A 17,252-nucleotide genomic window follows, 5' to 3' on the forward strand; every position below is an offset into this window, starting at 1 on the left:
TAAATCTTAAAAAATCCAAAAAACAAAACTAAGAAAAAGACAAATATTTCTTAAAAAAAAAAAAGAAGAAGGGAGTATGGGATGGAATTACATGTTCTGTTTTGGACACGCTGACCTGAAGTGCCTGTAAGGCCTCCTAACAGAGATGCCCAGAGGTCCATGGAATTGAGAAGAGAGATCTGGGCTGAAGACAAGTCTTTTTTTTTAAGATTTTATTTATTTATTTATTTGACAGACAGAGATCACAAGTAGGCAGAGAGGCAGGTAGAGAGAGAGAGAAGAGGAAGCAGGCTCCCTGCGGAGTGGACAGCCCGACATGGGGCTCGATCCCAGCACCCTGAGATCATGACCTGAGCTGAAGGCAGAGGCCCTAACCCACTGAGCGACCCCGGCGCCCCTGAAGACAGTCTTTAAGAGTATTTAAGAGTCACCCACGGGGCAAAATCACCCAGCAGTGGCTGCAGGTGGTGAGAAGAGGGTGGAGGACTCAGACTGGGGCTCTCTGATGTTTCATGTTGCGGAGGGAAGGAGGAACTTGCAAAGGAGATGGACAAGGCAAGGCACGTGGAGAACCACTGTACAAGGTGTCCCAAAGCCAGATGAATGAAAGGTTTCCGAAGGGAGGGCGCGATCCTCTATGTCAGATGCGGCTGATATGCCAATAAGGAGACTGGAGAAGAGACCAAGACATTCCACAGCACGAAGGTCATCTGTGACCTTCACACCATCTTAATCACACCATCTCGCTCGCTCGCTCTTCACACCATCTTGCTGCTAACACCGTACGTGGAGTCCTTCGCTCTAGTATGTCTGCCATTCAAACATGTCCTCTCCATCTCCGTCAATGTTATTTTCTAAAACGTTAAGTTTCCCTGCATTGCCACTCAGCTGAAAAATCTTGCCCAATGCTGCAGTATCTATGGCAACAGCAGCTAAACTTTAGGGTGCAGATAAAAATCACCAGGGGGTGACTAGGCTCTGCCTCCCAAGATTCTGTCTCAGTAGATTGGGGGAGACTTGGGAACTGTATTTTTAAGTAGCAACCCAGATAACGGTTCCAAGGGACAAAGTCCAAACTCCTTAGCAAACAAAGCTTTTCTGAAACCAGGGCCGAACTTCCTGACTTGTTTTTTCCTCTTCCACTGCAGACCACTTCCATGTGCGTCAACAAGCTCAACCTAACTATTCGGCGTCCAGAGTGCTCCTCATTATACCATGGAACTGCCTCAACCTAACTATTCAAATCGATTGCATTTTCCCAAACACACCATGTTCTTCCAGATATGACTACTCCTCGTCCAAGCCGTTCCTGCTGCTTAGAAGGCACCTTTACCCTGGTGGTGCTCAGCAAACTCGGACTCACGCCTCAAGACCCAGCTTAAATGCCACTCCTAGTGTGAGGCCTCACCCAAATCCCAAATTGCGCTGAACATTTCTATGTAACATTGATCGTGGTGCCTATTTACTGACTGTTCTGCCATCACCCCCACCAACTCCAGGAGGTTATGACAGGAGACGGCAATTTCTTCATCTGTGCAAGGCCAATACCACCACTGGGCACACCGCAGACATCTGATAACCACAGGACTGTTGCCTGACACCAGACACGCTGGGAGTTAGGAAGACACAGTGACCGTGGAGCACTGGGAAAGTTGGGAGCAGCTCTGTCTAGAGGACAGACGGCTACCTGAGGCCTGGAGGATGACCAGGACTTTGAGACAGGGGCAAGGAAGGAGGGACACCAAGAGGACTCCCAGACCCCTGGCACAGGACCATGGAGACAGGAGGGTGACGTGATGAACATTTCCTCTCCTGCTAAGATAGTTACAGACCTAATGTCAAACACAGAATCTGAAATCTATAGGATATGGTTTCAAATAAATATTTTAAGTCTAAGTTTTACAAGATATCTCAAAAACAAAACAGCAACAAAACCTGACCCTTCATAACCTGATGGTTGGACCTAGTAAGTGTCCCACCCCCTTCTAGAGGATGGGACAGATTCAGAGCTCTTTATCTTAGTTCACTGAAGTGACATTCTAAGGAGACTAAGTCACTTGCTGAATCCTTACATGAACTCATAGCTTTTATACTGCTCCTCAGACCTATTTTCTCACAAAGAGGTATGAGGGACAGTTTGTGGCCCTCAGACCTATTTTCTCACAAAGAGGTATGAGGGACAGTTTGTGGCCCAAATCTCTCCCCATACCTTGCCAACAACTCACGGCACATCTCCTACTAAGAAACGGACCTAAAAGGTTTCCCCAGGGACACCTGGGTGGCTCAGTGGGTTAAAGCCTCTGCCTTCGGCTCGGGTCATGATCTCAGGGTCCTGGGATCGGGCCCTGCATCGGGCTCTCTGCTGAGTGGGGAGCCTGCTTCCCTTCCTCTCTCTCTCTGTCTACTTGTGATCTCTGTCAAATAAATAAAATCTTAAAAAAAAAAAAAAAAAAAAAAGGTTTCCCCAAAGACTATATACCCCACAACACAGAGATGCTCCAAGAGTAAGTCTCTGCCATTTCATTTTTTCCCAATCCCCCTTCCAGAGCTCCTAGTTAGTACTTCAACATCTATCTCCTCAAAACTTCTCAGAGTAACCCAGAGCCTGGTTATTCTCCTGCTTATGTGCTGGTGGATCCTCAAGGGCAACCGACTTCAGAGGTTGACGCATCGGGATTTACAAAGTAGTTTTATTTAAGCGCAAAGAAAATAACAAATGCAGCATTAGAAAAATATAGAGACACCTAAAAGGAATATAATCAGAATGGTTTTCATGCAAAAACATCTTTGTATTTATGATACATTAAAGAACTGAGTTTGACATTTTTTCTAAAAATCTTGATTTGGGGGCTTGACCTGGGTAGTTCCGTAAGCTAAGCGTCTGCCTTCGGCTCAGGCAGGTCCTGGGATCCAGACCCAAGTCAGGCTCCCTGCTCAGTGCGGAGCCTGGTTCTCCTGCCCCTCACCCTGCATGTGCTTGGTTTTGTTTTGTTTTGTTTTCCCAAATCTTGATCTGGATTTTTTACATTTTAGACATTTAGGTAACTATTATTCCTTTTATGCCCATAAAACCTGCCTGTTGGTGACAGATAACCACCTGGATAGGCTTTACTACTGAACCTGGAAACACGAAATTGCTTACCTGGGGGGAAATAAACTGGGGAGGCACTTGCGCCCGGAGATTAGGAGAAGAACTTAGTGGCTGCACCGGTGTGTGCATACCTCTCGATTGTGCTGTGCTATTTCCAAACAAACCATGATTGCCACCCTGTAAACGAACAGCAACAGTAAGGCTTTTTGTTAATGTAAGAAAATGCAAAAAAGAAACAGTTCTGGTTTTCTATCCCTCAGAAGAATCATAGCCTGTGTTCCATGGAATCACAGAATTTTCTAACTAAAAATTTCCTGGTCTTAGAATGTTTGGGGAAATTATTCAAATCAAATCATGCACACAGCACCACCACCCCTGCAGTCGGATGCACTCTACAACCAGAAGGGTTAAATTTGGTCAAATGTTAAAAAAAAATGCACAATTTTTTTTTGTAATTGAAAGGTATAGGCACTACAGTGTTTATTTCAACTGCTCTCTTTTTTCTTTCTTAAGATTGAGTTTACCAAATTTATTTTCAAGTCCAATAATCCGAGCTCCATCTTGAAAAGGCACCTGAGTACAATGCAGCCATCTGAATAGTACCAACTTTAAAACAACACTAGGACATTAATGTCTCTGAATTAGTTCAATCATAGAATCAGAGCCACCAAATTGTAGTACAGCCCCATGAGAACCCAACTTGAGATCTGAACACCTTTCCCTGTCTTGGGTCTGCTTGATCCCTTCTTTGCTAGATGAGAAAATCTAAATCAAGAGTGAGGTTTTTAAAAAAAAGAAAAAGAAAAAGAAAAGCAGAAAAGGGAAAAAGTGAAAAACCATTCCTGGGACACCAAAAAAAAACATTACTCACCTGTAACCTCTCATTCCAATGTATGAACATTAGTCTGGTTAAAAATAAGCTTAATTCCCTGATTTCTGGAGGATCAACTCACTGGAGTACTTCTAGACTATTCCAATCAAAGAGCTACACAAGACTGGTTTATAAGATGGCCCTTCTGTTCTGACTTGTTTCAAGCTGAGAAAAAGCCCTTCAGCAAAGAACTTGACACTGTTCTCTCTGTCTGAGGAAAGCTTCTACACCATCTTCACTTGGCCTCTTTGAGGCCCAGCTCAGAGGTCATCCTCACAAAGGAAGACTTCCCTGAACCTTCTTCCTTGTTTCCCATTCAAATTAACTAAGCCCACCTCTATGTTCTGAAAACACATTAAACACTCTTGGACGGACCCCATGAGCAGGTCACATTAATTTTCCATTCTGTCTGTCCACCACCAGCTTAAAACTTCCCTCTCTGTACTCCCAGAAATCAATAAAGGGCCAGTCTATAGGATGCAAATGTCACGACCCACCAATTCCATACACTTGACAACATCCCACTGAGTATCTTTGGTGAAGACAGCCCTTCCACTGCTAATACAAGTATGTATATTCTGAACTGAAGTCACCATCTTCTCCTTGGCACAGTGGGGATTAAGGTAATTTTAAGGAAGAATTTTGTAACAGCACCACTAAGTTCTAGAACACTAAAGATATTTCAATGGCTTAATGATTCAAGACAGATTAAGGGACTGCTACCAGGAAATTAATGAACTTAAAGGCACTGAAAATAAAAATGGCTATGAACATAAAGTAGAAAAGGCAATCAAAATCTGTGTATATCTCACAAAAGAAAATCAGAGATCCATCCTGAATTTCCAATCTCCCCAAAGACTGTTTAAACATGAAAAGACCTTTAATTCTACAAGCTGTAATGTCGCCACTTCCCCTGCCTTACTAATCAAACTGTCACTCTAAGGTGACATGGTTTGGCTCTGATTTTTCTAAGATCGTGGTAGCTGGCAGCTTACCTACTGATCATTCTCAAGAACATGGGAAACACCTGTTTCACTGAGAAAATTCTGCTAAGATCATTCTCACATTTTACTATAAAAGTAATGACCTTGTTATCAGATGTGAATTATTCATGGTTGGGTCCTCGGATGGTAGGATTTCTGGTAGCTGAAGTCCTTGTCAGAATCTATGTTTTAGGGTGCCTGGGTGGCTCAGTGGGTTAAGCCGCTGCCTTCAGCTCAGGTCATGATCTCAGGATCCTGGGATCGAGTCCCGCATCGGGCTCTCTGCTCAGCAGGGAGCCTGCTTCCCTCTCTCTCTCTCTGCCTGCCTCTCTGTCTACTTGTGATCTCTGTCTGTCAAATAAATAAATAAAATCTTTAAAAAAAAAAAAATCTATGTTTTAAAAAGTCCAAGACTGCTTTAAATTCCAACCCCTCTTTTGGTAAGAAATATTAGAAAGCATTTGCCTTTTTTCGTTTTTGTAACATCAGGCCCTATTTGCACATTCCCAGTGGACAGATGCCACCCCCGCCCCACCGCCCAGAGGTTTTAAGTCTGCTTTATCAAGTGTCTCTAAAGCCGTATCAAGCCCTGAGATACATCTGATTCGGATCATAGTACAGATGAGTCAATAGTAGTCTATCCAAAACACCTTCCTTCTTTTTAAATACGGAGCTTTGGCACTGCCACAGGCTCCATATTTTCTTGGCTTGGGATAACATGGCTAGTGGCAATCATACATAGTTTTTTAAGACTGTATTTAGAAATTTAAAAAATGGTCATCCAATGCTTATATGTATGTTCATGGCAGTTTACCTGGTTATTTCTAGAGCTTCACTGCTGAATACAAGGCTTTTATGCTGACCTGAGTCCTAGTATTTAATGGTGATCGCTGCCTCAAATGTAGTGTTTAACCAAAAAGGCATATAAATTATAAACCAAGTTACCAAGCTGACTGTAATCTGTGATTTGAAAATAAAAATCTTCCATTTTAATTTTTAATTATGAATTATGAACTATATTAAGGCTGCATGAAAATGGTATAAAAGAACCACGACACACGTACCCCCCGGATTCACAATGGACTTTGCAGCATTCCATTTTTAGGATTAAAAAAAAAAAAAACAACCCAAAGAGGAATGATCTTTTCTTCGAGCCCAGTGCCAGCTACTTTGGCTAGTCTATTATATTAAAAATTACAGGGGCGCCTGGGTGGCTCAGTGTGTTGGGCCTCTGCCTTCAGCTCAGGTCATGCTCTCAGGGTCCTGGGATAGAGCCCCGCATCAGGCTCTCTGCTCTGCAGGGAGCCTGCTTACCCTCACCTTCTCTGCGTGCCTCTCGGCCTACTTGTGATCCCTCTCTCTCTCTCTCTATTAAATAAATAAATAAAATAATAAAAAATAATAATAAAATAAAAATTATATACTAATGGCTCTTGATAAATGCACGATCCTGTAGGCATGTTTGTAATCATCATTAATCAAGAGTATTAGGACTATTTTATATTTTCTATATTTCACTCCAAAAAGAGAGCTGCCCCAAACCACTGATATAATTATTTCTTGTTTGTTTATATAAGCAAAATAGGTCTATGGTCTCTGTGGAAGCATTAAGAAAAACACAAGAAATATAAAAAAAGAAAACAAGAAATTACCCATAACTCCCAAATCAGAAATAACCAACTGAACACGAGGATATCATATGATCCATTTTTAAAATGTGCTACAGCAATAATTAAAGTGTATGAAAGACCTGTGTGCAACCAAGGACTATGGTATGAAAGGTGATCTGTAACATCCTTTCACTTGTATGTGAAAGTCAGTATGTGGAAACAGAATGGATACAATTAAAAATTAAATGTCCTTCCATGACATCCTGAGGTGAGAGTCACAGTGACAGGAAGTGGCCATAGAACTGTGGCTAGGAAAATATCATCACTGGAGTCACTGTCACAGAATGGTCTCCAAATTCCTGGTTTTCTCCCTGAGAACTACCCTGGACCTGCTGTGGGGTGACAGAGGCCTGTGGCACTGCGTCAGGCTCACGGAGGGGAGGGGGCCCCAGGGGCCTACCCTGCCAGTCTCACTCTTGGTGCTTGTCTCTCCCCAAATAGGGCAAATAGGCCGCCATGTCTGAGCAATGTCCAGTCTTCCCAAAACTTCATTCTCTCCTATCAGATTACCTCTCTCGGGGTAATTATCGTATTTTACCCTTAAAGACACCCTTAAGATGTTGTAACATTCCAGTATTTGCTCTTACTAGTTTTGCTGTTATTTTCTAAGTAGAAGTTTTACTAACGTGAAAGGACTTCAAAAATATCACTTGCCATTCAATCCAAGGTTAAAAATGGCAAATTTGTTGCTAAGTCAGATAACATAAAATACCTACATAGCCTCTTTAACATTTTCCTAAAGTAGTTCTTAGGAACTTAGCTTAACTTGGAACCAAAAATGAGAAGACAAAAGAAACAGATTTAAATAAAATCCACGTTGAGAAAGTATGAGGAGAGATGGGTTCTACGGGCTAAGAGATCTAAAGCCTATACTTCGTATCATTCTGTGCATTCAGTAATCAACAAATTTCCCAAGACAGACAAATGATGCAACGAACTGCAGACCAGGGCCAAGGCGAGGCCACAGCCAAGCAGTTGTAAATTTGAGAGGCCTCCTTACTTGTCTAGCAGCGAAGTTTTGGGGGTTGAGCCCTGTGCCGATTGCTCCAAGGCTGACGTTGGGTAGTGTGGAACCAGAGGGAGACAGCTTGTAGCTGGGAGAAGGGGAGAAGGGAGAGCAGGGAGCCTCATCCCCAAGGCACCCATCTTGATTGGAGAAAGGCAAAGTCAGCTGAAAAGTAGTAGGAGTTAGCCAATCACAATGAGTGTTGGTTAGTGAAGCAACAGAATGCAAGAAGGGACAAGAGAGAAACACTAGGAACAAACAGAGTTAGAGTGTATTAGCAATAAACGAGGATGGAATTTGGATTTGATAAGAGTCATTATACTTGGCCCCAAAGACACCATCTGTCATCTCTGATACGGATTTTTTTTCTTATCCTCTAAATCAGTAACACATTCTGTCCAATGCACTAAGATAAAAACTGCCAGATTCTTTACTTTTATGCTTCTAATACTGATTACTATAGGTGGCTGCTGAAAGAGAAGCCAGAGTAATACTCCTGTGAATCTGTTGCTGCCTGGAACAGCGGCATCAGCGTAAAACTTCTGGTTTTCATTGCTTTCTGCAGAGCCAGGGCCATGGCAAATCAGTATTCTCAATCAAGGAATTACTTCCTCCATTAGGAATGATAAAAATAAAAATAAACAGGTATAAACAACTTCTTTAAATAAGGTAGTTGAGAATTTGGACAGTTTACCATTGTAACTAAAAACAGGTCACTAGGGACATGGAGAAAGAACAAAGGAACTCTCTTAGAAATAACAAAAGAGAAAGTTCTGAGGCTGGAAGGCAAGGCCTTAGGAGATACGGACTGTTTGCACAAGATCCCAAATTTAATTTCTCATTGTACAGCAGCAGAGAAAAGAATTCAGAATAAATTTGTCTCTCAAATTTCTTCTACATGTTTCGAATGTGCATTTCCCGTACTGTAAAAAGTCAGACCATTCATTTCCCACCCCACTCTGAACTTCATAAAATTTCTAAAGACTCAGACCTTCTCCACACACTAAAGACAGATGGTTCTAGCTTCTGCCTAATCACCTGTCGACATCGACTGCTTTTATGTCACCACTTAAATGCAGGTGATGTTTGCGTTTTGCTCATTAATTAATTCAGTAATTCTATGCTTCCTCCTGGAACTGATTATCAAAAGAACAAATGGGAACCCAAGTGGTTCACATGAATTATTGTGTGAAACCAAGGATCTAACTCACCTTCTCGAAATAAGGCCCACTATCTGTGGTTCCCATGTCTTTGGAATTAGGTGGACGGAACCCAGATCGATCCTTCCTCATGATATCATTAAAATCCCCGAGATTCATTGCTCGTTTGTCCACGTCAAATTTTTTATCTGGAAGGCTCCCTGAAAAAGAGCACAGAAGAAGTGAATATTTCAAGAACCAAAGTCTCCCTCACGACAAGGAGTTACCAGCTCCACTCTTGTCCCTTAGGTGCTGGGTGTAGCCCACAAGGGATCTCACTGGCTCAGGCTGCTGGGGAACCCGCCCTCGAGCGCACGTGGGCCCTTTTGTTCCTTTTTAAAAAACCCGTTATCAGTTTTAACTTGTTTTCAGTGGAGGACTGAAAGAGAGACTCAGACACGACCCGGTAAAAACCTGACTAAAAAAATATTCCCACCAGTTATTGACATGTTTGAGGAATATCACTTGCTCATAGATTCAATTGTCCTGGGGGAGAAAATTTGTCTCTTGCCCTTTTAGCATCTGCTAGATAAATGGGTGGGGCTGTGAAACAGTTATTGGGAATAAAAAGGCCTAAGAGGCACAGCTGTTGCTCTAGAATTTAGAAATCAGAGTTGAACACATTAAGTACCATGGTTATTCCTCATTTTCTTCGCTGCTCTGAAAATTTGCTATCATACACTGACATGATCAGAGCTCCTGGAAGCACGCTTTTTTGTTATTCTTAGATTTTAAAAATATCATAGATCAAAGACAATCTCCCTTATGACCGAGGACGGTCTTTCTTCCTGGTTTGATTCTTTTTAGTTCCTCAAGGTGAGCAACAGGGTCATGGGGACGACCCCACAGATGAAGGGCAGACGCTGCATCTGGCCCACTTGCAGTGGGCGAGCTCGTCAATAATGCAACATCCCAGGGCAGACGGGACTAGCAAGCTGAGAGCAGAGGCTGGCAGGGCCACAGGATACTTTGTTCGGCCACACACCAGAGTTTTTTTTTTTTTTTTTTTTTTAAAGATTTTATTTATTTGACAGAGAAAGAGATCACAAGTAGGGAGAGAGGCAGGCGGGAGTCGTGGGGGAAGCTTGCTTCCCACTGAGGAAGAAGCCCAATGTGGGGCTCGATCCCAGGACCCTGAGATCATGGACCTGAGCCAAAGGCAGAGGCTTAACCCCTGAGCCAAAGGCAGAGGCTTAACCCAGTGGGCCACCCAAGTACCGCCACACACTGCAGTTCTTAAAATCTGAATTAGCGGGGCACCTGGGTGGCTCAGTGGGTTAAAGCCTCTGCCTTCAGCTCAGGTCATGATCCCAGGGTCTTGGGATCGAGCCCCGCATCGGGCTCTCTGCTCAGCAGGGAGCCTGCTTCCTCCTCTTTCTCTGCTTGCTTCTCTGTGAGCTCCATCTGTCAAATAAATAAATAAAATCTTAAAAAAAAAAATCTGAATTAGCTTCCAATATTTAAGTATCGGGTTGTCCATGTATGTATTTCTGGCCTTGCTTGTAAACTGAAAGCTCTGACAAAGCTGAATCCTAGATCTTGTAAATGGGTACATATGCCCCCACAGTAACCAGTGGCCTCCAACTCCCACTTTCTCCTACCTGGCACACACCATTCATTTACAGGACCTTCCGGGATCCTACAGCCGTTTGAGTTTTCAACCCCCACCTAGTGTCTAGGACAGTCCTTCACGTCTGCTTAATAGCACCCACCCCAACTCAAACTGAGCAGGGATCCAACGTGGCATCATTAACAACAATATATTCCATTCTTATCTGTGGAGTGATACACACCTACAGACAAATCCATTTTGCTGCCTGGATTATCTTCAGTTTGACTCTGAAAGAGAAGCAACAGGGAGGGAGGATTAAAGGTTTGAATTCAATGTCTGGATCAGAGGGGAAAAAATGGCATTATTTACATGAGAGCTGTGGCATCTGACGGGCACCATACACGGCCCTTTGATGTGAACCTTACACAGGGATGAAGACAAGATCATTCGGGATACGACTAATTTGACTGCCATTGGTGTCTATACTCCCAAATTCAATTTTCACACAGAATTAGCTTTAGTAATTCTATGGACACAGCAATAGCTAAATAGCCTCTTAGAGAAATAAAACCCTGTCCTCAAGCTCCAGTCGGCTCAGGATCAAATTCCATGAGTGTCAGCCAAATGATGACAACTTCTTCTCGTGACTCGTCAAGTCATCAAATCTGGAAATGTGCAGCCAAGTCAAGCTATTTGTCTTTTGGCAACCAGGGACGGGGTGTCCCCATGATGCTCCCAAGAGATAAGGGAAAGAAAAAAAAAAAAAAAAGAGAAGTCCTCCAAGAATTTCCTATATAATTAATTACAAATATTTTCTCTAGTTATTTTGCTGTTGCTGCCGTTTTTAAAACTGTAATATTAAACCTGATACAGGAGTAGTCAGGGAAAATTCTACAAGTTTTAAGGCTTGGCTCTTTCTTTCTCTAGCCACCTAAGGAAAAGGTTACAAGGACTACAAACTCAAAAGCCATAACCATTAAATATTGGAGTAGATCACTAAGAATAAAAGAATAGAAGATAAATATTGCTTAAATCAGAAACACTGTTTAACCAGTTTCTAACTCTGTGATGTTGTACTCTATGTGGCAGTGGTTTTAACATCTGTACTAAAAGTAAAAGCTGGGCTATATTACACATAAAAGAAAACGAAACTTACCAGCAATCCCATATTTGAAAACTGTTTGGCAAGAGGATTCATCCATGAATCATTGTTTCCTCCTTTCAGTGAGCACTACAGAAATGAAATATGTAACCTCAGAACCAAATTATTTTATCTCACTTCATATCTGAGTTGCATTTAAGTACTGACTGAAAATGCAGAACCAACAGTTTACCTTTTAGAGCCCAAATTTCCCTCTTTGACTATGGTTATTTTGATATTTAATCTATTAGATGAAAGATTAATAAGCTTTAGTTCTATCTGTGTTTTCATTTTTCTTTTGTCACATTGAATTAGAATTAACTGGAAAAATATACAGTCGGGTTCCCCCACGCCCCCAGGGGGAATGGCAGAGGGAGAGGGAGAAGCAGACTCCACACTGCGCAGGAAGCCTGATGTGGGACTAGCTCCCAGGACCCTGGGATCATGACCTCAGCTGAAGGCAGATGCTTAACTGACTGAGCCACCCAGGCACCCAGGTCTGCTGGTATTTTTACCTCACAAACAGAAGAAGGTCAATATCAGATCACAATGTCAGATCACAAACACAATGTTTGCGTCCTAGTACTTTCCCCTTTACTATCTTCTTGTAACCCAGTTTGTAATGGAAGAGTTTGATGCTAGTGCCTATTATAAAATAAATAGGCACTAACCTATTAAAATGGGCTATTTAAGCTGGTCATTAGTTTCTGTGTGCAAACAACGAGGACTCATCCACGTACCCTTCGTCTGCTTATTTAACAGTATAAACAACCAGGGTCCCCAATGGGAAAGAGGCCTAGCGGAAGACCTCACGGATCTTACTGTAAAGTAAGGCAGATGCTGAGTTTTTGTTTCTTTTCTTTTCTTTTTTTTGTTTTGTTTTTTTAAGATTTTACTTATTTATTTAAGATAGAGCGAGCATGAGCTCGAGTGGTGGGGAGGGGCAGAGGGAAAGGGAGAAGCAGACTCCCCGCTGAGCAGGGAGCCCGATGCAGGACTAGATCCCACGACTCTGAGATCATGACCTGAGTGAAGGCACACACCTAACCGACTGAGCCACCCAGGTGCGCCTGGGTTTTTGTTTCTCAAGGGACCTAGTTTCTTCCTTAAACAGGACACCCAGCATCAGCTCCTCTTTTACTTCTATGGAGGAGGCAGGTGGAACTGTGATGAGGACTTGTTGGGGACACGGGGTGATGGGGCTTTGTGCACTTGCACAATCTACCAATAAAAACTCTGTGTTTTGATGATATCTGTTACGTCAGTTTTATTATTCTTGAAAGTGAGTAAGTTTATTTCAGTTCAGTTATAGGTTTTAACGTCAAGAAAGCCCTCACTGGAGAGAGGGGAGAACTAACTGGTAGTTTTTGTTGAACGCAAACAGTTTCGGTTTTGCGGATGAAAAGAGTTTTGTGGTGAGATGTGGTGACAGTTGCACAATAGTGTGAATGCACTCAACACTAATGAACTGTCTGTGCACCTAAAAATGGCTAAAATGGTAAACCTTACATTATCTGCCTTCGATCACAATCAGTTAAAAAAAAAAGGCTCTTGAATACAAAAGGTCAGAACTGTCAGTCACGGGGCAGAAACACTGAATTCCCACTGAGCCGGATCGATTACGTCTCAGGGCCACCCACGGGGCCAGCACCTTTCCCTTGCTCACTTCGGGTCAATCAGCAGTCTCCCTCAACTGTCTTTTATAATCCGACTCATTGGGAATTCGTAAATGACAAAAACAAAGCCACAGCAAGTCAGACAATATGAGAGTACAAAGATGCTGACCCGTTTATCTGAATAATTCCTTCTGTGACTAGAGTGAGGGAACAGAAGTCCTTAGGAGGGAAACTGTGACTGGCTGCTTACCCAGGATGCCTCCAACAGGAACCATCTGTGTTCTCGGCTACTGAGCTACCCTATTCAGAACAAAACTGCATCCTGCAATAAAGGGGATGAAGGCACAGCCAGCCCCCTTAGCCAACCAAAGACCTTCCAGGAGGGTACTTGGTGTTTGAAACCAGGACAATGTTCACTGAAATGTTTCACGGGGCAGCAAGGCTCCCATGTTGAAATTAAATATACGACTGCCCACTCCTTATGTCCATCAATTTACCTGCAGAAGGGAAAAAACGCCTCTGCTGAGAGAGTGGTTCAGGTTCAGAGACTTGTTCTAGATTGAAACCAAAGTTCTCATCAAATTATGCAAATCAAAGTAGAAACCGAGTTGCTCTAACACAAGGAAAGCGACTTTATTCCCCCCCCTTTTTTTATTTAAGTAGTCTCCATGGCAGCATTTAGCCGAATGTGGGACTTGAACCTGTGACTCCGAGATCAAGATTTGAGCTGAAATCAAGAGTCAGATGCTTAGCCAACTGAACCACTCAAGCGCTCCGGAAAGCGACAACTTTAGAACAGGCATAGGATATAGATAATATCAGCCGGCAGATAGAGCAGGGCTACGCACCGGCACTTCACTTTGTTGGAAGAATGGTTCTGGGTTTTGGAATTTCCCGAAATCGGATAAAAACCAGTCATGCTGATCGCCACCGGAGAAGCTATCTTTCTTTTTTTTTTTTTTTAAAGATTTTATTTATTTATTTGACAGAGAGAGATCCCAAGTAGGTGGAGAGGCAGGCAGAGAGAGAGAGAGAGGAGGAAGCAGGCTCCCTGCTGAGCAGAGAGCCTGATGCGGGACTCGATCCCGGGACCCCGAGATCATGACCTGAGCCGAAGGCAGCGGCCTAACCCACTGAGCCACCCAGGCGCCCCGAGAAGCTATCTTTCTTTGGTTTCTCTTCTATATAACATTGGGACTTACCCTAAAGACTTCCTTGGCTTTAGAATGCAAAAGCATAAAACATTTATAAGGTATGCCTTGAAAGCTTCCAAAGAGTTATCATCATATGGAAACTAAAAGTGAAAAAAATCTCTTTGAAAATTCCACTTTGTTCACAGCAACAGCTCTGTAGTTTGAGGTTTCAAGGTCATGGGGAAGGAAGATGAGGAGTAAAGAGGAAGTAATTATTTGCTCTTAAGAAAATATTTTCCCCCTTACTTAGGACCTCAGGGACTCCTCCATTAGAAAATTCTCAGTTCTGCCTTCTAAGAATGAAGAAGCAAGCTCGAGCATTTCTAAAGTGGGCTACTACCTTCATTTGCTTCTTTCCTCCTTGTCCCCAGCTTGCTGAGTTGTGGGAGGAAGCACTTCCCTGAGAGCCGGCGGTGTTCCAGACTCCTCCATCATCCTCCTCTTCCCAGCTGGGATGGCGAGTTCCCGTCACTGGACCGTCACTCTCCCCCCAGCCGTCTTGCATAGATTTGGAATCTTTAGGAAAAGAACAGGTCAATCGTATGCGATAGCTATATATGGCAATAACCACAATGCTCAGTCCCTATGAGTGCAGCATTTGAGGTGTTTGTCATCATATCTAATCCATCTCTATGGCAAGGCAAACAATCTAGCCCCTTCCACATTTGTATTACCTAGACAAAGGGTAGGTACCATTATAGCTTTAACTACAGACGATCCTGAAGAGGAGAAGACATTTTTAAACTGAGAAGGTTTTCTGATGGAAGAAGGGTGATTCTAAGGTTGGGAAAGACACGGAGAAATCCTGACAGTACTGCCCAAGCGTCTCTTTGTGCCAAGGGTCTGGTTCATGTCTTCCAACATCCATTTTGGATCTATTTCAAGTTTATAGCGTGGTATTTCCCATGATGATACAACCAATTTTACAGCGAAAATCATGATGAAATCATCATCTTTATAAAGCTATTTCTATTTCTATGAAGTGAAGGAGATTTGTAATTTTTAAAATGCAAATTACAGATACAAGAATCAATTTCTAGAAAATAGCTAAAATTATATTTCTTCATGTGGCACTATTAAGAGTCATACATACCATATGATAGAACTGACAACAGAATTTGTTATTCTAGTTCAAATTTGGAGCACTCAGTATGACCACACTTTTAAATCAAAAGATAATTCCTTAAATCTGCAATATGGCAGAAAAGAGATGTTGGAATACTTTTAAAGACAACGACAAACAAGTGAAAAAGGGCACTTGAAATTGAATTTTTCAACATTCCATAGCATCGGTTTACAAAGTTTTACAAATTACTGTGCCTACACATTGCCAGCTGGATCAAGGATAGCTTAGACTTTCAATGATTATGAATAAGTGTGACATGCTTCGTATAAAAACTCAAATGAAGAAATCTTTGTTGCATTCAAGAAACCTTAAATGTTCCTATGTGGGTGGAAGTATGAGAGGAGAGACAAAGGGACAAGGAAGAAACAGAAGGATAAAGTCACTGAGCGGCAGAGACTGTGATCCACAGTAAAAGCCAGGAAAAGTCTTTTCAAATTATACTAACAAAGGGGCAGAGATGCAAAACAGAGATGGTGAGCAATATTTACGTTACTGGCAAAAAAAGCACCACGGCAACATTTCAAATCTGGCCAGATACTAAACCTAACTTAAAATGAACTCAACAAAATCAACTTATGTCTTCTAGACTGTAAACATGTTAACATACGCAAAGCTAAGTCACGGCCATTTGCGACTGATGGTTTATTAAAGGTCCACGGTCCTCAGTCTCATTGAAACGACAGTTTAAACATCAGCCCACGCCTCACCAACATGTTTGGCCTCCAGATCAACGGAGACTCCCTCACAAATAAGGCTGTACACTTACTAGGTTTCATGGCATTTGGAGCGTTGGAGGGTGTGTTCCCCCAGCCTGTGGTCGATGCTCCCGTGTCATCCATTTCACCCCACCCAGGACTGCTTTCGTTTGGCTCACCCCAAGCTGAAGTACCATTATCTGGAGCAGGTGGTGTGCTTTTGCTCCAGACTGCAAAGAAAGAAAATGGGTCTCTAAGAAGGATCTGTTAAAGGAAACATCCTAATATCCAGGGAGCCAGGAAGCCAGGGTGGGGGAGGGGCGGCGACAGTGGGAGAAACAGGCACTCCTGGGTTCTGCCGGCAGAAATAGGAACGGCTTCCACCCTCAGGAGGCAACGGGCATTGTCACTTTAACTTCTGGCCCAGTACTTCCTCTGCCGGGAAACTATATGACAGATACACTTGTAAAGTACATAAACCTACAAGTACAGCTGTGCTCACTGGATCGCTGCTGGAAACCATCTGGAAGCGACCTAAGTATCTATCAAAGAGGGACTGGTTAGGCCAATTGTGTCACCCATGAAATAAACACTGTACACGAAGCAAATAAAAGACAAAAATGTATGTGCTAACATGAAAAGTTTTAAAGTATGATGAAAAAAGCAAGGTGAAGAACAGCGTATAACAGTACAATCCCTTCTGTGTAAAAGCTGTAAAGGATAGATATATTTTGCTACAGAACAAAATTTTTGAATGAGACACAAAACTCTAAGACATTACCTGTGGGAGGAGACCCCGGGGGCTAAGATTCTTTTATTCACTACATTTCGCTTTTCTATATAGTTTAAAGGTTTTTTACTATATGGATAATAAATTTTTTTCATGTTAGCAGGTCTTATGCTGGTCAGGGAATTAATAAGCGATCTTTATTTCCTGCTTCATTCTTTTCAATATTTGAGGGGGGAAAAGAGAACTGGTTAAAAGCAATCATTTTCTAAGTGCCCATAAATACATTCACTGAACACTATGCTTACCCGAGGAGTGGAAAACTAAGTATTAATTCTACCAAGAAAAACAAAAACAAAACCCCACCTGAAGAGTGCATCCC

The 17,252-nt window shown here is 42.5% G+C and overlaps 1 protein-coding gene across 23 annotated transcripts in view; it reads right to left on the reverse strand.

Annotated features, from left to right (window-relative positions):
- Positions 1-17,252, reverse strand: part of TNRC6B (trinucleotide repeat containing adaptor 6B) — a 261,328-nt gene that overhangs the window by 41,024 nt on the left and 203,052 nt on the right. For 4 of the 23 annotated variants that reach the window (XM_082739927.1, XM_082739932.1, XM_082739935.1 and 1 more), the window contains 8 exons: positions 16,215-16,373; positions 14,663-14,838; positions 13,627-13,683; positions 11,529-11,603; positions 10,614-10,659; positions 8,833-8,981; positions 7,616-7,786; positions 3,143-3,268 (listed from right to left, as the gene is read on the reverse strand). In XM_082739927.1, coding sequence (XP_082596053.1) covers positions 3,143-3,268; positions 7,616-7,786; positions 8,833-8,981; positions 10,614-10,659; positions 11,529-11,603; positions 13,627-13,683; positions 14,663-14,838; positions 16,215-16,373 — 959 coding nt within the window. The remainder of the gene's footprint in view (positions 1-3,142; positions 3,269-7,615; positions 7,787-8,832; positions 8,982-10,613; positions 10,660-11,528; positions 11,604-13,626; positions 13,684-14,662; positions 14,839-16,214; positions 16,374-17,252) is intronic. The other 19 variants (XM_082739924.1, XM_082739926.1, XM_082739938.1 and 16 more) reach the window with 7 other exon arrangements.

The sequence above is a fragment of the Mustela nivalis genome (assembly GCF_964662115.1).
Source record: "Mustela nivalis genome assembly, chromosome: 7".
NCBI lineage: Eukaryota > Metazoa > Chordata > Mammalia > Carnivora > Mustelidae > Mustela > Mustela nivalis.